General features: G+C 38.8%; 1 protein-coding gene across 4 annotated transcripts in view; it reads right to left on the reverse strand.

Annotated features, from left to right (window-relative positions):
* Positions 1-26,055, reverse strand: part of CPT2 (Carnitine palmitoyltransferase 2) — a 118,053-nt gene that overhangs the window by 86,163 nt on the left and 5,835 nt on the right. For 3 of the 4 annotated variants that reach the window (XM_067145874.2, XM_067145873.2, XM_067145877.2), the window contains exons 2-5: positions 18,344-18,399; positions 18,209-18,252; positions 16,318-16,716; positions 11,185-11,326 (exon numbers count right to left, since the gene is read on the reverse strand). In XM_067145874.2, coding sequence (XP_067001975.1) covers positions 11,185-11,326; positions 16,318-16,716; positions 18,209-18,252; positions 18,344-18,379 — 621 coding nt within the window. In that variant the 5' untranslated portion in view covers positions 18,380-18,399. Of the gene's footprint in view, positions 1-11,184; positions 11,327-16,317; positions 16,717-18,208; positions 18,253-18,343; positions 18,400-23,819; positions 23,830-26,055 lie in introns of those variants that run through there. The other variant, XM_067145875.2, reaches the window with a different exon arrangement.

A 26,055-nucleotide genomic window follows, 5' to 3' on the forward strand; every position in this document is an offset into this window, starting at 1 on the left:
AAATGTAATATGCTGCATAAAGCAAAAATGTTAGTAGATAAAAAAAAATTCTATATTTTTTGTAGAAAAAATGCAAATTAATGTTTGTTTTAAGTTTAGAAAAAGAAATTATTCAGACATTTATTGAAGTAAATGGACAGTTTATACCGGTAATTAAAAAATTTTCAGAATATATCAACATGGTCAAAATTCATTAAATTTGGTTACAAAATCCATAACTGCATACACTTCCTTACAACATAAATGGAGAACAATAAAGTTACCAGTTAAACAATTAAAAAGACGCACACAAAGAAAATATATTTACATTTGACCTAAATTTTCAGTCGATCCTTCTTCCATCATGAAGTACCAGATGATATTTTGAGGAACGGGGCGGAGGATGTACTGAAGAGGATGAAGAGTGACAAGGCTCCAGGCATGGATGAAGTGATAGTGGATATGCTCAGAGGCAGCTGAAGTGACTGGAATATGACAAAATGACTGAGAGTAGTTTGGAAAGAAAATAATATCTAGAGGACTGAAAGATGGTAATAACAGTATCTACTGATAACTTCGAGAAAAGAGAAAAAGAATTTCCTAAATTACAGAGGGATAACAACTGAGAAGCTAAAGAGCACAATTATATGAGAACAACCGACAGATGAAACTGGAAAGCAGAAGCAAGCTCACTGGATGCAGAGAAGAAATAGATGTAGAACTGATGAGGAGAGACCCAATCTATTTGGAGACTGCACTGTATGAAAATGTGAAGATTGTCCTTGCCCTTTTGTGTCTTCATATTTGCCATTGTTTCTTTTTCTACTGCTCCCTCTTTCAAAGCTGAACTATCATTGTGTTTATCTTATAACAAGTTTTTTCCCATGCTTCTATCTTTCTATATATGACTAGATATGAATAAAGAAAGAGTACCAACTCAGATTAGGCTTCTTCGTCTTCTTCTTCTTTTATGACCACATAGGATGACTTTAGTCAGTCCGTCGTTCAGGTCTCTTTGAAGGGATCGTTCGGGCTTTGCGGTCCCCCCAGTACTTCTTCAGACGCTCCGATCTTCGTGCCCTTTCGTCAGTTGAAAATATGCGTGCTGTTGGTTTATTTTGTGTAAGGGTAAAGCGGAGGTTTGTATTCTTGAGTTTTGTATTCATTTTTATCTTATTTGTGGTGTCTTCTGTTGTAAGGCCTATTTCCTTCAGATCCTCTCTTACTTCTCTGATCCTGTTGTGGTATTTTTTGAGACAAGATTGTGTTGTACTAGTTGTTTCAGAAGTCTTGAATCCTGCATCCTCATGATATGTCCAAATAATCCCACTCTCCTCTTACGCATAGTATCTGTAATGGGTTCTAGCTCTTTGTACACAACTTTGTTAGGTATTAACCACCACTGCCAACAGATTAGGCTACTGTATGAAACAAATAAAATGAAGAAGCTGAGGAAGAATCAGATCATGGCAGATTTACCTACTAATTAAGACTAGTGTAAGACAATAGGGCCTACTATGGAACATAATAATGGCAGAGGAATGGCAGAAAGTTAAAATACAATGGAAAGGAACCTTACCTGTTTCTGCCTGGATTCAACTGGATAAGGGGATATGATGATGATGATGATGATAAAAAATCAACTACACAAAGATATACAGTATGCTACACAATTATTTTAAACATACATTAAGATATTTCAAATCTAGACATTTACATATAACAATACCTTTTCCTGTTTCAATTGGTAGAGTGTAAAATAAAAAATAAGAGCTTTATTAAATTATTTTGATTCTTCCAAATATTTTAAATTATCCCCAAATTTTACTAGTAAAAATGTTTATACATTATACAGGGAGAAGCAGCAAAAAATTACAGCACTATGTAAGGGATCATGTGTGATTAGTTTCATTTTTCCGTATTGATGGTTTACAACTCACAGTTACAGAGTTTTCTGATGTTCCCACCTAATCAATACTACATATGTTCTAAATTTGATTTATTTACATCTAAATTTCAATACTAGTTTCAATCCATGGATCATCCTCAGCTCTTTACACTAGCAATTAAAATAGTACATTCACAATCATTAGAAACCACTTTCCTTAAGTTTGTCATATATTACAGTCTTACAATCTAATAAAACATCTGTTCATTTCACTGAGATATCTCTATCTGCCTCCTCTGTGAACCGTGTGACCCTGCCGCGATGGGGAGGCTTGCGTGTCCCAATGATGCAGATAGCCGAGCCGCAGGTGCAACCATATCCGATGGGTATCTGTTGAGAGACCAGACTCATGAATGGTTCATCGAAAGGGGGGTAGCAGCCTTTCGGTAGTTGCAAGGGCGGCAGTCTAGATGATTGACTGATAGGCCTTGTAATAATACTCAACATGGCTTAGCTGTGTTGATACTGCTACATGACTGAAAGCAACGGGAAACTACAGCCGTAACTACCTCCCGAGGACATGCAGCTCTCTCTGTATGAATGGTGTACTGATGATGGCTTCATCCCGGGTAAAATATTCCGGAGGTAAACTAGTCCCCCATTCGGATCTCCGGGTGGGGACTACACGAGAGGGGGCGATCGATCATCAGGAAGATGGATACTGATATTCTGCGAGTCGGAGCGTGGAATGTTAGAAGTTTGAATCGTTGTGGTAGGTTAGAGAACCTGAAAACGGAGATGGATAGGCTAAAGTTAGATGTAGTTGGTATAAGTGAAGTACGTTGGCAGGAAGAACAAGATTTTTGGTCAGGTAACTACCGAATTATCAACACAAAATCAAACAGGGGAAATGCAGGAGTCGGTTTAATAATGAATAATAAAATAGGGCAGCAGGTAAGCTACTACGACCAGCATAATGAAAGAATTATTGTCGTCAAGAAAGACATCAAACCAATGCCCACCACAATAGTGCAGGACTATATGCCTACGAGTTCAGCGGATGATGAAGAAATCGAAAGAATATATGAGGAGATAGAAGATTTAATACAATATGTAAAACGTGACGAGAATCTAATTGTGATGGGAGACTGGAATGCAGTGGTAGGCCAAGGAAGAGAAGGTAGTACAGTACGAGAATTTGGATTGGGACAACGGAACGAAAGAGGAAGTCGGCTGGTTGAATTCTGCACTGATCATAATTTAGTCCTTGCCAATACTTGGTTCAAACACCACAAACGACGGCTGTATACGTGGACGAGACCTGGAGACACTGGAAGGTATCAAATAGACTTCATTATGATTAGGCAGAGATTCAGAAACCAGGTGTTGGATTGCAAAACTTTTCCAGGAGCTGACATGGACTCTGACCACAACTTGTTGGTCATGAAATGCCATCTAAAGTTGAAGAAATTGAAGAAAGGAAAGAATGCAAAAAGATGGGATCTACACAAGTTGAAAGAAAAGAGTGTGAGGGATTGTTTCAAGGAACATGTTGCACAAGGACTAAATGAAAAGGCTGAAGGAAACACTATAGAGGAAGAGTGGAGAATCATGAAAAATGAAGTCAGTAGGGCTGCTGAAGAAATGTTAGGAAGGAAGAAAAGATCAACTAAGAATCAGTGGATAACTCAAGAGATACTAGACCTGATTGATGAACGACAAAAATACAAGAATGCTAGAAATGAAGAGGGCAGAAAAGAATACAGGTGATTAAAGAATCAAGTGGATAGAAAGTGCAAGGTAGATAAGGAAGAATGGCTGAAGGAGAAGTGCAAGGATGTCGAAGGCTGTATGGTCCTGGGAAAGGTAGATGCTGCATACAAGAAAATCAAGGAAACCTTTGGAGAAAGGAAATCTAGGTGTATGAATATTAAGAGCTCAGATGGAAAGCCACTTCTAGGGAAAGAAGACAAAGCAGAAAGATGGCAGGAGCATATCCAACAGTTGTACCAAGGTAGAGATGTAGATAATTTGGTTCTGGAACATGAAGAGGCTGTTGATGCTGATGAAATGGGAGACCCAATTTTGAGGTCAGAGTTTGACAGAGCTGTGAGTGACCTAAACAGGAACAAAGCACCTGGAATTGATGACATTCCCTCTGAATTACTGACTGCCTTAGGAGAAACCAGCACGGCAAGGTTATTTAATTTAGTGTGCACGATGTATGAGACAGGAGAAGTCCCATCCAATTTTCGGCAGAATGTTGTTATAACTATTCCCAAGAAAGCCGGTGCTGACAGGTGTGAAAACTACCGCACCACTAGTTTAGTATCTCATGCCTGCAAAATTTTAACACTTATTATTTACAGAAGAATGGAAAAACAAGTTGAAGCTGAGTTGGGAGAAGATCAATTTGGCTTCAGAAGAAATGTAGGAACACGTGAAGCAATCCTGACTTTACGTCTGATCTTAGAGGATCGAATCAAGAAAGACAAGCCCACGTACATGGCATTCGTAGATCTAGAAAAGGCATTCGATAATGTTGATTGGACCAAGCTATTTATGATTTTGAAGATGATAGGGATCAGATACCGAGAATGAAGAATTATCTACAATCTGTATAAAAATCAGTCTGCAGTGATAAGAATCGAGGGCTTTGAAAAAGAAGCAGCAATCCAGAAAGGGGTGAGGCAAGGCTGCAGTTTGTCCCCTCTACTTTTCAATGTTTACATAGAACAGGCAGTAAAGGAAATCAAAGAGAAATTTGGAAAGGGAATCACAGTCCAAGGAGAGGAAATCAAAACCTTGAGATTTGCCGATGATATTGTTATTTTATCTGAGACTGCAGAAGATCTCGAGAAGTTGCTGAATGGTATGGATGAAGTCTTGGGTAAGGAGTACCAGATGAAAATAAGTAAGTCCAAGACAAAAGTAATGGAGTGCAGTCGAACGAAGGCAGGTGATGTAGGAAACATTACATTAGGAAATGAAGTCTTAAAGGAAGTAGATGAATATTGTTACTTGGGTAGTAAAATAACTAACGATGGCAGAAGTAAGGAGGACATAAAATGCAGACTAGCACAAGCAAGGAAGAGCTTTCTTAAGAAAAGAAATCTGGTCACTTCGAACATTGATATCGGAATTAGAAAGATGTTTTTGAAAACTTTCGTCTGGAGCGTGGCATTGTATGGAAGTGAAACATGGACGATAACTAGCTCCGAAAGAAAGAGAATAGAAGCTTTTGAAATGTGGTGTTACAGAAGAATGCTGAAGGTGAGATGGATAGATCAAATCACGAATGAAGAGATACTGAATCGAATTGGTGAGAGGAGATCGATTTGGCTAAATTTGACGAGAAGAAGAGATAGAACGATAGGACACATCTTAAGACACCCAGGACTTGTTCAGTTGGTTTTTGAAGGAAGTGTAGGTGGTAAGAACGGCAGGGGTAGACCAAGGTATGAATATGACAAGCAGATTAGAGCAGATGTAGGATGCAATAATTACGTAGAAATGAAAAGGTTAGCACAGGATAAGGTGGCATGGAGAACTGCATCAAACCAGTCTAGGGACTGATGACTCAAACACAACATCTCTATCTGTTGAATGCGGAATCAAAACTCCGTCAGGATTATGTAATTGTGTTGTCTCAAAACACTCTTCTTGTTTTTTTTATAAAATTCACTATCTTAAAATCTGCCATTTATTTAATTTGTTCTTACTGTACTATGTTGACATATCTGTAAAATGGGGTTTCATGAAATTCGTTACACTAGTACATATATCTTTTATTTTGGCCTCGCAAACTTGATAGTAAGGCTAGGAGGGAACATCTTCAAATAGGTGGTCGGTTGCATAATTAATATAGCTTTAGTCGTGTGAAACACCTCCTTGTAGAGTAAATGTGTTTTGTGATGTCTGAAAATACAAAAAGAGATATTAGAAAGTGTCCTCATGGGCCGATTCCCAGCGGTCATGTTGCTAGTGCACTGAGTACTTACTGTTCCTTGTTTGCGGCAAGCTATTCTTTAGCGTGAGAGGGGACCTTGAACAAAATATCCACCCCAATCAAAACCTTAATGAAATAACTGACAGAACCAATATTCTCATCATCATCGGGTATCCTTCCAGTGGGCCGGGTAGGACTTTTGTGGACAATATGCCTCCATCAGTTCCTGTCATTATAGAGTTCCTCTCCTTTCACATCCTGCCGTGTTGTTCCTTTCTTGATAAGGTCTGCATTTATTTGGTCCAGCCACCCTCTTCTGGGACGTCCAACAGGTCTCCTTCCAGGTACTGCCATTTCCAAGTATTGCCCGGGGGTTCTAGTCTCTTCCATCTTTTGCACATGCCCACACCATTTCAACCGTGCAATGTATAGTCTTTCTTCCATCGTACACGTCACTTGCATGTCGTTTCTAATGCACTCATTTCTAATTCTCTCTCTTCTTGTTTTCTGCATAGCAGATTGTAAAAATTTCATTTCACATGCTTGCAGTAAGCTGATGTCTCTTTTCAATAACACACAGGTCTCTAACCTATATGTCATGATTGGCAGGAGGTAACATTTGAACACTGTTTGTTTGGCTTTTATGGGAACTGCTTTGTCCCACAGTAGATTTCGTACCTGATAGAAGAACATGGAACCTTTTGTCACTCTGTTCTGGATTTCCAATTTAATACTCCCCTTATTCGATACAATACTTCCAAGATAACTGAGGCTTTCTACACATTCAATTCTCTCTCCATGAAGTGTGAGGTCACATTTGCTAGGTGTTCTACTCAATTTCATTGCTACTGTTTTCTTCTTACTCACAGTTAACATATATTACTTAAATTTGTTGACCCAGCAATCTAATTTCCTTTGGACTTCTTGCTCTGCTTCTCCCCAAATGGCAACATCATCTGCAAACACTAATGCATTCAAATCTCCAGGTTCTGCAACTTTAATTTCTTTAATGATTACATCCATGAGTGCAAGGAAAAGTAGCGGGGATAGTGCACTGCCTTGTTGTACACCTCTCTTTGTTTGGAACCATTCAGATCTACCATTCCCTATTTGTACACTGCTTCCACAGTTTTCATATAGCAATTGGATCTTACGAATTAGAGAACTTGGAGCACCTAGTTTATACAGACATTCCCATATTTTGCTCCTTGGAACACTGTCATAGGCTTTTTCTATATCTAGGAACACTACTATCAGATCTTTCCCTTTTTCCCAGTACTTTTCCATTAGTTGTCTAACGGCAAAAAGATAGGTCTATTGTTCCTCTGTTGTTTCTGAAGCTGTGTTGTTCTTCAAACTGATGTTCTATCCTTGTTCTTAATCACTTCACTATAAAATGAAATGGCGTATGGCGTTTAGTGCCGGGAGTTTCCGAAGACAAGTTCGGCTCGCCAGGTGCAGGTCTTTTGATCTAACGCCCATAGGCGACCTGCGCATCGTGAAAAGGATGAAATGATGAAGACGACACATACACCCAGCCCCCGTGCCAGCAAAATTAACCAATGATAGTTAAAAGTCCCGAACCTGCTGGGAATCGAACCCGGGACCCCTGTGACCAAAGGCAGCATGCTAACCATTTAGCCATGCAGCCGAACATCTCTTCGCTATGATCTTTTCCAATATCTTGAGGCAGTGTGGTAGCAGGGTAATTACTCTGTAGTTTGTACACTTTCTTCTGCTTCCTTTCTTGAATACTGGTATGATCAATCCTTTTTTTCCATTTTTTTTCTTCTTCTATTTGCTTTACGTCGCACCGACACAAATATGTCTTACGGCGACGGTGGGATAGGACAGGCCTAGGAATTGGAAGGGAGCGGCCGTGGCCTTAATTAAGGTACAGCCCCGGCATTTGCCTGGTGTGAAAATGGGAAACCATGGAAAACCATCTTCAGGGCTGCCGGCAGTGGGGCTCGAACCCACTATCTCCCGATTACTGGACACTGGCCGCACTTAAGCGACTGCAGCTATCGAGCTCGTTTTTTTTTTTTTTTTTCCATTCACCTGGTATCTTATTTTCTCTCCAGATTACTCCTAGTGTTCGATGTAGCCACTGAAGACCTTGTAATCCATCTACTCCCAGTGATTTTCCTCCTTTCATGAGCTTCAGGGCATTTTCTGTTTCTGACCACATAATTGGTCTTTCTTCTTCTCCAATTTTGACAGGTTCATTGTTTTCGTGCTTCTCTTCTTCACTGCCATTTAACAATTTGTCGAAATAGTTTCCTATTTCTTCTCTGATGTTTTCTATATTCTGAATTAGGATTCCATCCTCTGTTTCAATTGCTTTAATATTCTCTTTGTCTGATCTCCCACTCTTCAATATTCCATACATCTTTTGATTCCCTTACGAGTCCTCCTCTAGTTTGTGTGTGAACATCTCCCAACTCTTATCCTTCTCCTCCTTCATAATTCTCTTCACTAATAATTTCTTATCTCTATATATTTGTTTGAGGTCGGCTATTTTTTTATTATCTTGTGGTAAGACACCTTGCATTTGTTTGTGCTTCTCAACATCTTTATGTTTCTTTGTGCCATATTTCGGTCTTTATTCCATATGATGCTATTATTCCTCTAATTAAAAACATTTATTTAAATAAAATCATCAATCAACACTGTAAACACACGCTTCAGCCCCTGCAACAGACGCCCTCTCCACCCTGCACTACTACTTCACCTTCCCCTCGTAACAATAATTCAAAGAAAAATATTTCCAATGATTGTGAACGTACTCTTTTAATCGTTAGTGTAACAAACTAAACAATTGGTTATTAGATTTTCCTACAGTGAATTTGTAAAAGTTTGAGAAGAGTGTTTTAATTCAACTAACAGCAATATGCTAGTGAAATGAAACATGGACAGTTATTAGATTTTAAGATTGTAATATATGACAAACTCAGGAAAGTGTTTTCTAATGATTGCAAATGTACTATTTTAATTGTTAGTGTAAGTGATCCATGGATCAAAACTAGTATTGAAATTTATATGTAAATAAATCAATTTTACAACATATATACAGTGAAACCTCATTAGTGCCTTCCTCATTAACACGTTTTCCCGCTTGTCATGTCATAAATTCGAGCTCCCAATTCTCATCGTATTGAATATATATAAAAATACCTCACTTATCGCATCACGAATTTTCACTGTTACTGCATAGTATGATCACATTTGTCCTAGCCCTGAAAATGTTACTGTATTTGTCATCCCTAGTGAAAGAAACGTGATTTCCAACTCGGGTAAGAGCCATCGCCACAGTTGCGTGATTACGGGTAACAGCCTTCCTGAACTTCACAGGATAAGTTGCACTTTCGGGGAGCAAGCCATTAACCTCAGGAATGTTCAGTTTTGCTTGCCGGTTAGCAGCAAGATTGACGAATAGCAGAGTGAGCCTATTTGTGGTTGTATTTCGCATTCCTTTCAGTGGGTAGAAATTTATTTTGTGATGAGTGGTAAAGTGAAGTGTAGCGAATATTTGTTGCGTGATACGGTAACCTATATCTGGAATAGAAACGTAATCGTGTGAAATTGACTAGTGTGGTGCATATTTGTCTTGTGATAGCCTAGTTATGGATACAGAAAATGTCATGAAATTCCTTAATAATGAAGACAAAATTAAAATCTGTCAGAAAGTGGACTTGCGTAAGCACGCAGAGGTCGCGAATGTTAAAACTTGCACTATAGTTTGCACTGTACCCGTGGATACACAACGTAAAATGCCCTCATGTCAGAAAAAATTATATCTAGTGTTTCCATATCCTTCTTGGATAGTTTTTATTCGTATATTCATTAGTAAGTTTTCTCGCTTAACACGTTCTTTTTCCTTGTCCCCTGCAGAAACGCCTTAATGAGGTTTCACTGCATTGATTAGGTGGGGATGTCAGAAAACTCTGTAACTGTGAGTCTATGTAAGGGATAATGGGAGAACAAATTGCCTGCAATCCATTGCTAGACTCATCAGTAACCTGTAGTGGCACAGGTGGATATTCACTTTTATTACGGAAGGCCTAAATAATAATTAAGTTGAAAACTACCTTTCACCAAAGCAGCTGTTGAAAATTATGTACTTCTTCTTTTCCTATCGCTTTTCCCACACCTGTAGGGTCGCGGGTGCGAACTGCGTCGCACATGTGGATTTGACCCTGTTTTACGGCCGGATGCCCTTCCTGACGCCAACCCTATATGGAGGGATGTAATCACTATTGCGTGTTTCTGTGGTGGTTGGTAGTATGGTATGTTGTCTGAATATGATGAGAAGAGTGTTGGGATGGACACATACACCCAGTCCCCAAGCCAGAAGAATTAATCAGAAGCGATTAAAATCTCAACCCGGCCGGGAATCGAACCCGGGACCCTCTGAACCGAAGGCCAGTATGCTGACCATTCAGCCAACGAGTCGGACTGTTGAAAATTATGTACACCATTCTCAAAATACATCAGCGTAAAAAAAAAAAACAAAATGCAGCATTTTCAGTGCCTGTAACACTGATCTTTATGAAATACCACACTCCTGTGCCAAATGGTGTGAAGATGTCCTCTGCCTGATATCCATTCTTGCTTGAATATTTCCAAGTTTCTCCTCTGTTAATACCATCTTATGTGGTTCTCTCTTTTTTGTTTAAAACAGACCCTGTTTCCTGCCATTCCCTGAATAAACTGATTATGCGTTGTCCCAAAGGCATTGCAGCACCATGGAAATAACTTTTCTGTTATCTGATTTCTTCTTTAGGAGAAATGTCTCAACTAGAAATTTCCATTGTCCAATACTATACATCACCATACTGATAGCTAACACATATGCTGTAATGTTCAACAAGTGTAGGAATAGAACACTAACGTGCGCTCAATAAGAATGCCACTCGTAAACTAAACATTCATTCCATATGCTATCCACTAACCACACTCAATGCGCTGCCCGGCAACACACTCTATCCCTGCCCACTAGGGAACAAAGCAAACATTCTCCCAGTCCACATGCATGACAGCACTGGCTTAAGTGTTGGTACCTTTCTGCTGCCTCTCCCTGTATTATCAGTCAGGTCTGTAATGTATCATGTTGTTTTAGCACTCCAAATGACACTCTACGATCTCAAGTATATAAATTTATGCTGAAAGAGTTTGGCCTATGGTGATGACTGCTTATGAAGGAAGACTGCTTTATGGTAAAACAAATTTAAAAGAATACTTAATGAGCTCTGGCCTCCTTCTAAAATAATAGCACAGCAGCCTATAAGAAATAAAGTGGTGATTGTTTTGAGGAGCCAAACAGTGCTACAACAAACAAACAGTAGTAAAAAAAAAAAGTACTTGCCTTAAACAAATATGCACCATACCATGAAATTGAAGAGGGCAATAGTCTAGTCACAGTTCTAAATGTATCTGTATCACTCTTCTTGGGGTTCAAATGAAAAACTTCCGGTTCTAGAATTTCTGCTCGAAGAGACTTCATAAACCTACAAGATATAGCAAAAATAGATAAAATAATGTAAAATTTACATAATTACAATTAGCTCAAATAATGGGAACACTAAACAAACACAAAAAATTTATTATTTACAAAATGATTCATCTTAAGCATACGCCTGAGATGATCAAACTACTACTTGGTAGCTGGTATAGCTTTATAAACTAAACCATTGAAAAGGGCATACAACAAGGCTGCATTTTGCTGCCAAGACTATTCAGTGCTTATGGCAAATTTATAATGAAGTGAATTTTGGAGTACTTCAAACAAGGCACGTTGATAGGTCAGATATTAACTAATCTGCAATATGCAGGACATGCTCCAGCTGATCACTACTGAAAGTGGTAACATTGGACTAGAGATAAATATGGAAAACACAAAGGTAATGATTGTCGACAGGGCTAATAAACTCCAAATGCAACATTTGCCACTACAAATTGAAGCCGTTAACCTTTTAAGTGCTCAGTTACCAGTTGACTGTCTGGTACCTCGGTGCTGAGTTATTTCATTCGAATGTCAAATTTTTTGTAGAAGCCTCAATTATTAACTTATCAGTGGGGTAATTACCTTAAAATGTTTATAAATGTTGGTTCTTTATAAATCTAAATGCAAATGGAAAATCATATAATATGTTCAATATTATTTTGAGAGAAAACAAAATTACACTTTTGTGCCCACGCGCACATTATCTTTATACAAAGTAAAAAGCCCAAAATAATATTATTTCCTAAATTCTGTACGCAACTAATACATGTAACTTCTTAGGTGTACATAAGTTGATATTTTAAAATAGTTTCTGAACCTGGAATGTGGTGATAGTTCAATGTTTTGTACTGGTGGTTTGTGATACCAATTTGTTCAACTATCTGCACCAACTCCAACAGCACAAAAAAGTTTAAATCAATGATTTTCGGGTTGTCATCAACTACTACTTGGCTCTCACAGTCTGTCACAGTTACTTGAAAGTCTGGTGGAGAAAAGTAATCCGTCCAGCATGAAAATAGTGATAAAATACTGTAGCTTTTGAACTCACCATAATTGTCTTCTTTTGTTTAGAAGGAGGCTCTGTTTCTTTCTCACATACTATGTTTCTGGCACTCTCTGTATCACTCTCAATTTCAAAATCGCTTAACAATTCATTAAAAATCATCATCTCCATCATCACTTTCCGCTGTGGTTAATACCTGAAAGATTCTTTGATCCGAAATAACATCGCTGCAAGAGCAACTGGATTGTTGTTCTGCCATGTTTGTTTACATCACAGATGAACCCCACAGACGTCTACAAAGAGCTCTGTAAGTTACTTCCCGAAGCTATAATCTGTGATCAATTAGTTCTACATAATGCTCAACAGATGACAGAACATGTCAGAGATCAAACTGGTACTCGAGAGTGAACCGGGAAACTCAAAAAGTTTAAGTTCTCGCGCACCGTCTATAGACGAGCATAGCAGTGCTGGACCAGCCGCGTTAGCCCATCTATAGGCGGGCGTAGCACTCATCGGGTTAATGAATTCAACTGCCTTGGATCATTAGTTTTAGCCAGGACAACAGTGAAGCAGAGATAAAGCGCCGTATAGCAATTGCCCGAAATGCAGAGGCGAACCTTGTGACAATATGGTCTGATCAACAGATTACAAAACACACAAAGAGACAACTTAAGGAACCGCTGGTGTTCAGCATTTTTCTCTACAGTGTATCATAGGCATCTCATATAAATTGGATAGATGACTTTGAAATGTGGTGCTGGCAGTGAATGCTGTGTAATCCTTGGGCAGCCAGAAGAACTAACATCTCCATTTTAAATGAACTAGATATTCAGCACAGGCTATCAACAATTAATACCAATATAATTGGTCCATTATTGGACATTATAAATTTTCCAGCTAACTCATTCCTGGTTGCCAGCGTTTCACCCCAGTGTGCTAAGTTGGGCTCATTCGCTGGTAAATAGCACACCCACCAAGATGCATGGCTAGTGCATACCATAGAGGCCACTGCGTAAGCTACTTGGAGCCACCGGCAGTGCCAATGCACTATGAGAGACTTCGTCTCATTTTCAAAAACTGATGCCTGCCTGGCCATCAGATGTTATAGATGTTGAGTCCCATAGGGAACCTGAAATATTTGTCCCGAATGAGTAAATTTATAATACCAATATAAATGGTCCATTATTGGACATTATAAATTAATTTGTAATTTATAATTATAATTTGTAATTTTTCTTAAAAACTACAATTAAGAGCAATCAGGATCCCCATTTATTATCTTTCAGGTTTGAGATTAAGGCTGAATATGCCCTTAAAAACAGGGCAAAACATGTCCCTACAATTTACTTAATAAGTTTTAATTCTTAATTAAAATTACTCTTTGGGTGGCGTGCACCATCTTGGAGTAAGTTACAACGGGAGTTTTACTCCGGAAGTAACGTCTGAGAGTTGAAGTACAATTTACTCTTTTAGTTACTACTATAGAAGGAGCGTTCGTTACTCGCGGAGTAGTGTTGTGTATCTTCTTTAAAGAAATCTAAATGGATAAGGTTATGTGCGATAGGAAATGGGGGAAAACCGTAAGCAAAAAAGATAAATGTTTGTTAATAGAGATAATGATGACTTATGCGAAGGATACAGGGTGTAAGAAACACAACATAAAGATGCTGGATAAGAAAATAAATTCATTGAAAGATGTGACAGAAGAATTCAATGCTTTGAGTGACGGAAAACGCAGTGAAGAGCAAGTTAAGATTCTGCGAAAGGACTTAAAAGCGAAGGCGGAAGCAAAGCACAAAGTCATGGACACGCAGGAAAAATTAAAACTGATGGTGGTTTCTTCATACAGATCGCCTACATCCACAGCAAAATTTTCCCATTTTCACACCAGGCAGATGCTGGATCTGTACCTTAAGGCCACGGCCGCTTCCCAATCCCTAGGCCTTTCCTATCCTATCGTTGCCATAAGACCTATCTGTGCCAGTGTAACGTTAAGCAAATTGAAAAACAAAAACATAAATACCTCTTCTGATTTCTGAAAAGTTCACCGTTGTCACCGAGAGGGCAAAAAATGGGAATATGCATGCAGACACAGTCAATTGCACCCACAATGTGTGGAAACCTGCCAACGTGAAGAATATCCTTTTATTTTATGAACAATCATCATCATTTGCAGGCTTACCTCCCTTTTAGCTTCAACTAGGGCTTTAACCACGCGATGAAAGATACGGCCAGCAGTTGTGCGGTAAACGTTAATTAGATCACCGGCAACTGTACTGAAATGTTCCGGTACGAAACACTCGTAGGGCACACAGCAACTGTAATTTGAGAGATACAACAAAATTAAGACAGGAATTCACCTGTAAGTGATCTCAAAGTAGATTTAGAAGGAAAGTAAAGGATTCCTTCCTAAAATCAAAAACGTTCCTGAAACTCTCCGTGTGCACATTATATGGCTCTTGCTTTCACGCACTATAGGCCTACACACTATTACATTTCCCATCGTTTTCTGCATCGAGATCATCAATATAATCTAAGTAATCCATAAACACGTTTGAAACGTCTTTCCTCTCATATATGGCAAGATATTATCATTAGTCAACAAGTCTAAACTTAGCTTACTCCATGCATGACGTGAGAGTAAATTCTAACCTATATTCGTGTGTTATTTACTTCTTTAGTAATATACTACAAGATGGTGCTCTTCAACATTTTACTCTTGTGGTAATTTAATCCAGGAGTATCTGAAAGGACTAAAATACTTCGGAAGTAATTTACTCTCGTATGGAAGTCGCCGAATGCTGACTTCAAGAGTACTTTACTCCGGAAGCAGAACTTACTCTTGGTTGGTGCACGCCACCCTTTATGTATTAAATAGGTGGAATTTAATAAACATTAATATTTCTTTGACTTAATTGTACAATTTAATATGGACCAAAATATGAGAATTATAATGCGTTAAGCTAATAACACTAACTGTTACGCTACAGAGGCTGACATTTGTGAACTTAAAGTGCCTCTGTGGTAAAGGTGTATGTAAGTGGATGAACGGCACCAGTGGGAATAATCATCACGGAAATAGCGGAGCTCCGCGCACCAGTGGTGTCCGAGGTGAATGTCTACCACGACAGTGCATAAAAACCAACAGACAGGCTACAGTGGAACAGCTTGCTGTCCAAATGAACCAGGGGCCATCTCAACATGTTTCTACATAACAGTTCAGAGAAACTCTATGAATGGGGCTCTGGAGTAGGAGGAAGGTGACTGCACTAATGCTAAAACCGGTCCTTCAACAAAAACTCAATTTGCTCAGCAGTATGGCGACTGGGCCACTCCTGGTTGGCAATGGGTAACCTCCTCCAATGAGTCACATTTTCAGCCAGATAGAACAGATGGATGTCAGCGTGTCCAACAAGAAACTTCAGAGAACCAACACCCAGCAACCGCTGCTGGATGAACATAATGTAGTAGGGGCAGTGTCATGGTCTGGAGATTGTTTTCATGGTATTCTCTAGGTCCCATCATTCACGTGGAAGGCACTCCTGATCAATATGGTTATGAATCCATCCTCAACGATCATGTCCACCTGTACGTGATGATCGTCTTTCCTCAGGGAGATGTGATCTTCTAGCAGGACAATAAGCCTTACCACACGGCTAGAAGTGTTCGCACTTGGCTGGAAGAGCACAATCAAAACTTCAATGTTCATCTCTGTTCCCCACCCCTCCAACAGCACCAATCTCAATCCAATTGAACACCTGTAGGACCACCTCGTTCATCATGTTCGCCATCTGTCTCCTCCGCCATGCAACTTTCAACAGTTGTGGGATGCACTACAGACAGCATGGCTCCAGATACCCATGGAGACCTATCAGCACCTGAGTCACTGCCAGCAAATCTAGCTGGTTACTCTAGATACTAGCAGGTGGTCATAATAATGTGATTTGACTGTGTATTTCAGAAAACAAGATGTATAATTATCACGAACTTACCTCAGTGATGAAATTAACATATTACTTGCTCTAATGACTTGATCGTTGTACTCTGGTTCAGGGTTGTTCATAATTACTATTAATGGATTATAGTTTATAGGTAGAGGTACCCGATCCCTCAAGTACATGTCGAACCATGGTTCGGAAATGTAACTTGTATGCTTGTTTTGTTTATCTATCTCCTTTAACTTCTCATGCAATTCCTTCCCTTCAGCTTCACGGAACTTTGAAACATGGTCTTTGGTCTTCTCAAACTCTCCCGATTTCAACAGTGGCTGCTGAGCTGCTAAATATCTTTCACAAGTCTTCTCAAGTTCTGGGATGGGGAGTCTTGGAAGTGAAGCTTGAAAATGAAATGTAGGCACTTTACTTCTTTGTATGTATTCATAGTCTTCAGAGCTGTAACAAAGAGAACAGTCATGAGAATTAATTATCTGTTCGAAGTTATTCATGGCTGCCTAAACTACAGCCTGAGGGACAACTCTAGCCCGTCAAGGCCTTTTCTGTGGCCCGCCTGAACTGAAGTTACTTTAATATCATGTATTTTTTAGTTTTGTTTCTAGTAGTTATAAAAGCGCATGCAAAATTACTCACCTAATGAGAAATGTGGAGCAAATATTTGTTACTTTATCATTTTCTATGTCTGGTGACATAATTTACCATGTAAAATTAAGGTGGCTAAGTCGTGGTCAAATTTTAGCAAGATTTTTTGCGCTGCAAGAGATAATATACTCATTTCTATGGAAGAAACGTCACATGTGTGAACTGTTAGGAGATCCTGTCTGGTTGTCCTGCCTAGCATTTCTAGTTGACAGGACCAACAATTGAATGATTTGAACCTGGTTTTACCCAGCAGAAGTAAACTTATTACTGAAGCATACTTTGCAGTTAAAACATTTCAGTTGGAACTGAAGTGTTTATCACTGTTAGCACCAAGCATTGCAGAACTGATTAATACATCATATTAACTCTTTTGAAAACATCAGCTAAAACCTCTTTTGCCAGGCTGATATTCTATGATATGTTACTTTCAAAATATTTTTGTTAAACTGTACATGAGACCCACGATCAATTACTTACGTTAATGTAACAAAACATTTGGACAGTTGTAGCTGCTCTACTGAACAGAATCGAGCAGTATGCAGTCTTTCCAGTATCTTGTGTTTGATGATGATGGTGATGATGACAATCACAATAATAATAATTATAATAATACAGTGAAATGTGCCCACACTGAGCAAGTGGCCATGCGGTTAGGGTCTTGTAGCTATCAGCTTGCATCTGGGAGATAGTGGGTTCGAACCCTACTGTCGGCAGCCCTGAAGATAGCTTTGCTTGGTTTCCCAAGTTCACATGAGGCAAATGCTGGGGCTGTAACTTAATAAAGGCCACGGACACTTCCTTCCCACTTCTAGCCCTTTCCTATGTCACCGTAAGACCTATCTGTGTCGGTGCAATGTAAAGCGGATTCTTAAAAAAAAAAAAAAAGCCACAATGGAACCTTTACACCGCGGAACACTGACCTTATTGGAAAGAATCCATGGTCCCATGATTCTGATGCCAAATTGTAGCAAATTTGGTCTACTTTAAAAGCATATAGAGTGACTAGACCGATCTGACCCTTCCTTCACCGAGATATTGAGCAAAACCTGAAAAAAGTCTGAACATTTCATGGTTTTTTGGGTACACCACCGCTCGCACAGCACTTTGGAAATTGCAAATCTGTTTTTTAAATATTGGTTTAGGTCCTAACAACATATACGAAATTCAGAACGACCCGACCTTTTGCAAGCACGACCCCCTTTACGACTGGACTAATATAATAATACGGAGAGCAATTAAAGTTCAAGAGTCAAAATAATATTCTGTCACTAAACAAAGGCATTCTTACCTTTTTAATCTTCGACACACTGAGAAGCAGGACTGTACATGAATCTGAAACCAAAAAAGGTAACATTTGAATTCAATTCATGACCAACCAGTTTTCAAGAAAAAAGAATTAGATACTTATAAGCATAAAACTTACATGTCTTTTTCTTGCCAGCAACTTTGTCAAGGTCATTTTCACTTGAAATATTTAAACTGAAACAAAAAAATAAGGAGCTGAAACTAAAGTGAGCTGATTAAAAAACAGACATAAAGGAAAACTGGGAATTAACTTGAGTGCCTTTAAAATGGAGTTCTGAGAATGAAAAGTATTGCAAAATAAAATGGCAGTTCAAGTACATATAAATATTGCAAATGTGCAAAATTCAAACAATCAATAATACTTTTTTTTGCAAGTTGTGTTACATTGCATCGACACAGACAGGTCTTATGGCGATGATGGGACAGGAAAGGGCTAGGAGTGAGAAGGAAGCAGCCATGGCCTTAATTAAGGTACAGCCCCAGCGTTTGCCTGTGTGAAAATGGGAAACCACGGAAAACCATTTTCAGGGCTGCCGACAGTGGGGTTCGAACTCACTATCTCCCGAATACTGGATACTGGCCGAGCTCGGTAACAATAATACCGATAATAATAATAATAATAATAATACTGATAATGGATATTTTAAAAGATTGTTCTGAAACAACACACTGTCAGCAGTCAATTAGGGATTTACATTACTTATATATATTGTATCCTGTAGTAACAAAACTGAATTGTTGCTCCTTTTCTTTCTTTTTTAATGTTCTTAATTACGTATATCTTTTCTTTCTGTGCACACAATCCATATCACTACCTGACCCAGGTGTTCAGCAGCCTTAATGTTCCCTGGCCATGGGCACAACAGATCTCTTGTTTCTCCTGTGCGGTACTCTCGAATGTTGTCAAACAAATATTTCGTCCATTTTGCAGTCATGCTTCTTACTTTCAACTTTTTTTGGTGGGTTCTGAGGGAGATTATATGCCTCACAAATCTCCACAATCACAGTTGGACCATCGAATTGTTTCGTTGACAAATAATGACCCTGGGCATATTCTTTTTCACCGTAAAATGACTGAAAGATGTGATCTGAGGAACTTTTATCCAACCATGAACAATGAACATAATATGTTGCCAATCATACATATGAGGCGTGTCTAAGTAAGGGCCATTTGAAAACTACACAACGAATATTGTGATCTTGTATTAGCAACATATTTTGTATTAATATAAGGTGGATCATTTGTACTCTGCTTTATTGTATGTTAGTTTCCTTTCAATACAGACCAAATATGGAAGTTTTTAATATTAAATACACAATGGAAGATGATTTTCAAACACCACATTTATTTGCAGATTCTACATACTTTATGACGGCGCTTGTATACAGTGTCAAATACAGAACGATATTTCATTGTATTGTGTTTTGCGGGAGTCTAGAAAGAAAAGAGAAGAGGTTTTGTCAAGAGTGAATGCAAAAGTAGGGGGTTAAACTGTCAGAAAATGCTCAACATAAGTACTTATTCCCACGTCCTTTGTTCCCTCAAATGGGCTGCATTCTGCATACGCATATGCATCTTGTTGACATTTGACTGATCACTATAGGTAATGAGGGCAGTCTGCTGTTGCTGGGAAGAGGGTAGGGGACCAGGAGAAAATAGGTGTGAGGGAGAAGCAATCACCTGTCATTACATGAAATAAATGTCTTTCCATTATTTAATACTGTAAAGTCATTTTTATAAAGTATATTGAATAAGTGGAACATTATAATTAATCTCTCAAGTATAGGATGAGAGTCTACTGTGCGAATTACAGGAATGTTGTGAACTGCACAAATACCCAGTCCCCAAGACAAGGAAATTAACCATTTACAATTAAAATCCCATGACCAAGCAAAGAATAAAACCAGGGGCACTGAGTCACAAAAACCAAGATGCTGATTACTCAGCCATAGAACTGGACATAGGTACATAACAAGCCTTGTGCATAATTTCTTTTAGCCTTAATTGCTACATACAGTATTTGTTCTTTAACATATTTTGCTCTTATAAGAAATTGTGTCGTCCTGCACAGGTGCATATACAGGAATTTTCTTTGCTTTTCAGGGTGTCCAAAATAAAATATATGGGTGTTTTAATAATCCAAATATTTTAGCATCTGACATAAATATAGGTTCCATATGAAGAGTTGTGAGAAGGCTAAAACTACTATTTTAAAGAATAGAAGTATATAAATTTCTTATTTGCTTTACCTACAGACACATCAACAGTTTTCAATTTCTGAACTATTTATCAGTTACAGCTGCAAAAGTCACAAATGTAGCTTTTCCAGCCTTTTGGCTATTTCCACTTTTATTCTATAACTCAGGGTAATTCTAATTGTTGATGCGGGCAGTTCTCCAACACCCTTTTTGATCAAACTATGGTTCACTTTGCAATAGTTTTTATGTAGGTACTACATTAAACAATTTTCTTAATTTTTTTAATGGTATTTAATCAGGGTTATAACAGAAGTTTCAGCTTCAGAGTCCCAAAATTCTGTCAAATGCATTTAAAGAGTAGCTAACATTGTACATTTTGCAAGTTTCTCTGATAGAAATGTTGGTTTCTGGAGAAGCCATAACTGCTCGAAGACATCCAAATCAACCTAGAACCTTTCTTCTCCGCAAGATCTTAAAAAACAAGAAAGAATGGCATTGTGTACCATCGTGTGTCTTCCAAGGTACAACAGGATGCACGTTTCAACAAACATGGCTCACCACTAAGTTATATCCAACTATCTTTACATACTGAAGCCTGAATATGTTTGCCTGTAATAATTAAGAGGAGAGTCCTGCAGGGCATTATTATTGGACCTTTACTTTCTTATATATACACTATGAGCAATGAACTGGAATCACAGATAATGCTATTTGCAGATGATTTTATACTGCACAGAGTAGAAAATGAGTTGTACGATTGTGAGCAACTGCAGCGGGACCTAGACAAAGTCGTGAGATCTACAACGGGCAACGATATGATGGTGAATGGGAGGAAAAATCAGGTTGGACGTTTCACCAAGAAGAAAAGTCCTCTCAGTTTTAATTACTGTGTTGATGGGGTGATAGTACTTCATGGGGTTATTTTAAGTACCTGGATTTAATATAAGGAATGGTGGGTAATCATATTAATGAGGTTGTTAAGAAAGGTTACAGATCTCCTCACATGGTTATGAGAGTATTTAAGGGTTGCAGTAGAAATGTAAAGGAGAGGGTGCATAAATCTCTGGTAAGACCCCAATTAAAGCATGATTCCAGTGTATGGGACCCACCCCAGGACTACTTGATACGAGAGCTGAGAAGATACCAATATAAATGGTCCATTATGGGACATTATAAGTTTTCCAGCTAACTCATTCCTGGTTGCCAGCGTTTCACCCCAGTGTGCTCAGTCGGGCTCATTAGTTGGTAAACAGAACACCCACCAAGACGCATGGCTAGTGCATACCGTGGAGGCCACAGCGTAGGCTATTTGGAGCCACCGGCAGTGCCAGTGCACTGTAAGAGACTTTGTCTCATTACCAAAAATTGATGCCTGCCTGGCCATCAGATGATATAGATGTTGATTCCCATAGGGAACCTGAAATTGGTATTATAAATTTACTCATTCAGGACAAATATTTCAGGTTCCCTATGGGAATCAACATCTATATCAGCTGGAGAAGATCCAAAGAAAAGCAGCATGATTTGTTCCGGGAGATGGTCGACAAAGGAGTTGTATTTTACAAAAATATAAACATTTAGTATATCCTCCTATTCAATACATTTTTTCATCTGCTAAGATGAAGTTTCTTTTTTGCTTCTACTCATTCAGCAGATGAAAAAAATGTACTGAATAGGAGGATATAATAAATGTTTATATTATTGTAAAAGGTTGGGTTTTTTTGGCGTCACACCGACACAGGCAGGTCTTGTGGCGACAATGGGATAGGAAAGGCTTAGGAATGGGAAGGAAGTGGCCATGGCCTTAATTAAGATACAGTCCCAGCATTTTCCTGGTGTGAAAATGGGAAACCACGGAAAATCATATTCAAGGCTGCCGACAGTGGGGTTCGAACCCACTATCTCCTGGATGCAAGCTGACAGCTGCGCGCTCCTAACCGCACGGCCAACTTGCCCGGTTTGTAAAAGTTTAACCATCACTATGGAATGAAGTTTATAACCTTTAAAGGAGTAGTGTTATGAAAATGTTGCAAACTTGTGGTGGTGGTGGTGGTGGTGGTTATTGGGCTAGGACGACTTAGGAGTAAGGAAACGAGGTGCTCGACTATCATTGATGGAGATCATATTAAATAATTGAAGTTGACATATGCATTTATTCACCAGATGATGAGAAACACATAGCTGGTGATTATAGTAACGAACTTAATATTGTTTCTGTCTTACAAAACATACAACATACAACATACAAAACTAAGTGAAATAATTACTTTTGATGCTAAACATTATCAATCAATCAATCAATCAATCAATCAATCAATCAATCAATCAATCAATCAATCAATCAATCAATCAATCAACAGTGATTTGATTAGGGTAGTCACCCAGGTATCACATTTTCTGTCAGTTGTTTACCTAGCCTTTTCTTAATTAATTTCAAAGAAAGTTGGAAATTTACAGAATGTTCCCCTTGGTTAAATTCTTCCAATACCTAACTTCCCTTCTTATAAATGAATGTTAACCCCAATTTGTTCTCCTGTATTCCAATTTTATCTTCATATAGTGATCTTTCTCTATCTTAAAAACACCACTCAAGCTTATTTGTCTACTAATGTCATTCTACATGATCTCTCCACTGACAGCTTGGAACATACTGCTTAGTCGAGCAGCTCATCTCCTTACTCACAAGAATTTTTTAATTTTTTTTTTTTTTTTTTTTTTTTACAAGCTACCTTACCTCACACCAACACAAACAGGTCTTATGGCGACGATGGGATAGGAAAGGGCTAGGAGTAGGAATAAAAAAGCCGTTGCCTTCAGGTATACCCCCAGCATTTGCCTGGTGTGAAACTGGGAGACGACGGAAAACTATCTTTAGGACTGCCGACAGTGGGGTTCGAACCCACTATCTCTCAAATGCAAACTTACAGCTGCGTGCTTCTAACCACACGGCCAATTCCCTCGGTTCAGTATTAGTGTTTAGTACATCCTGTACATTTTCTTGGTATCTCCTTCTTCCAAACTACTAGAATACATTCGCCTGTTGCACCCTTTTGCTTATCTCTATATCCAGCCTTGCATTTTGCATTGGTATGCTTCCCAAGTATCTGAAGCAAAATTTCAAGCTTCTGACCTCCAATATGTACAATATTCCTTTCCCAACTTCATTACCTCTTGTTAACTTTGCATTCTTTAGGTGAATTTTGACTAATATAAAAAATATCCAGTATGGCAAAAGTATCATGTTACTAACCTGCTGTCGGCCAATACACCACTCAGGAAGCACATTCCCATTAAGAGATGCATTGAAATTAAATCGACAGTAAAGGAAACCCAGAATACCAACACAACACCCACACTGGCGAGGAAAATCACTGAAAACAGGATGAAGAACTTACGGAAGGGTGCGGAGGAAGCGATGCACCACCTTAAAACCAACAACCTTGATCTGGCCGCGAAAACTACACAAGACAGCATTAGGTCAGTCACCGTCCCCTATAAGAAAAGAAATGCGAGGCCATGGCTAGACAGGGAATGCTATGAACTAAGACATATAATACTATAAGTCCTTCATAAAGTAAGACATAGCAGAGAAACAGAGGACATATAAAGAATACTCAATGAAACGAAAAAAGTACAAACTAATTCTAAAAGATAAAAAAAAAGGCATCATCAGGAACAAGAAGCAGAAAAATTAGTCAAAGAAAAAACAGAAAAAATTCCAGCAAACTACAACAATACAAATGGACATGTGGGAAAATTATTTCAATAACATCCTCAACCCGAAGTACACCACTACTCCGACCATAAGTGTATCAACACGAACAGGAAATCAACTAAAGTTGTTGGGTTTTTTTTTTATTTTTTTTTTTGCTAGTGGCTTTACGTCGCATTGACACACCAATCCCAATAACAACTTATGAGGTGAAACAAGCTATATCAAAAACCAAAAAGGAAAGCTGCTAGTCCTGATAAGATCTACACAATGAACTTATCAAGGCAACTGAAGACGTACTCCCAGACTGAGTTACTTAATGCATGTCTAGACAGTGCACAAATACCTGGATCTTGGAGAAGGTCCATAATAAAAATGATCTATAAACGGAATGGAGAGTGGTGGTGGTGGTGGTGATTATTGTTTTAAGAGGAAGTACAACTAGGCAACCATCCTCTATATAACATTAATCAGAGGGAAAAAGGGAACGGATCCGACACTTCGAAAAATGAAGATATCGGTCAAAGAAAGACAAGGGCCATGACGGGCGTGACAATGAAAGACTCCCTAGCCCTCGCAAACCTAATAGCGTCGGGGTCGGAAAAGAACAAGTGTTGACCAAGGTAGGTCAGATAGGATAGATGAAAGTGAGGAGCCTGGCACAAGTAAGTGGAAGCAATGCCAGGACTCAGCTGAGGGCCCCGTGGTCACCAACCCACGCTCCAAAGTTCAGAGCCCCTGGGGCCCCTTTTAGTCGCCTCTTACGACAGGCAGGGGATACCGTGGGTGTTATTCTACAGCCCCCACCCACAGGGGGAAAACGGAATGGAGATAACATGGACCCAAATTCATTTTGAGGCTAGAAAACAATGCTTTCAAGATCTTTATGAGGATAATCACGGACTGTTTAGTGAGGGAAATGGATCATCTCCTCCCTGAACGCCAGTATGGCTTCAGAAAACATCGCTCGACACTGCAGGCAATAACAAACCTAATACGTGAAATAGAACAGGCCTTAAGATTTCCAAAAGGAAAATACTACGCAGTATTCATTGACTACACAAAAGCTTTCGACACCCTGAACAGAAAAGTAGTGATTGAGAAACTAGCACAAATGATTGGAGAAACATACAGCATTACAATCCTTCTGAGAAACATCCTAAAATACAATATAGTTAACATAAATGATGGCATCTCACTTTCCCAAGTAATGCAGGGAGACCCAATTAGTCCAATACTATTCAACATTGCAACTGCAGACGTATCGAAAATCGTAAAAATGAGTAAAACAGTATCACAACACATATATGCTGAGGGCATGGTAATTGAGTCAACCAACTTGGAAGACCTTCAGGAAGTAGTGAACAAGCTGGAAACATGGGCAGAAGAAAACAAACTTCAGATAAACGAATCTAAGACAGTAATGATGATCTTCAGAAAAGGAGGAAGGGCTGCAACAAAGGACAAAATTAAATTTCAGAACAGAGACTTAAGCATAAAGAATTCCTTCAAATACATTGGAATCACTTTACAAACGACAATCAACTCCTACAGAATACACATAAAGGAAAGGGCATGCTGCAATAAGCCCAATTGCCACCTATGGCATCGAAATTATTTGGGAAAAGTTATCTATGGTTGATGTTAGGACTCTAGAGAAACTAAAAGCCAGATTTCTAAAGCGAGTATTAGGTGTACCTGCGAAGAACACGAAGTCCAGATTAGTGTATAAGCTTTGTAAAGATCCATTTTATATCTAGTGCTGCCATTCACAAGACGAATCGCGAAAATACTTGAAGAGAGAAGAATGAAATGGGCCCAAATCGGCCTCGAATTCTATGCCACAGACGCTATGTTGGAGCGGAAATGGACAGAAGCCAACTACGAACAGCAACATGTAGTTACAAGGATGGCAGTCC

The sequence above is a fragment of the Anabrus simplex genome, chromosome 4, assembly GCF_040414725.1.
Source record: "Anabrus simplex isolate iqAnaSimp1 chromosome 4, ASM4041472v1, whole genome shotgun sequence".
Taxonomy (NCBI): Eukaryota; Metazoa; Arthropoda; class Insecta; order Orthoptera; family Tettigoniidae; genus Anabrus; species Anabrus simplex.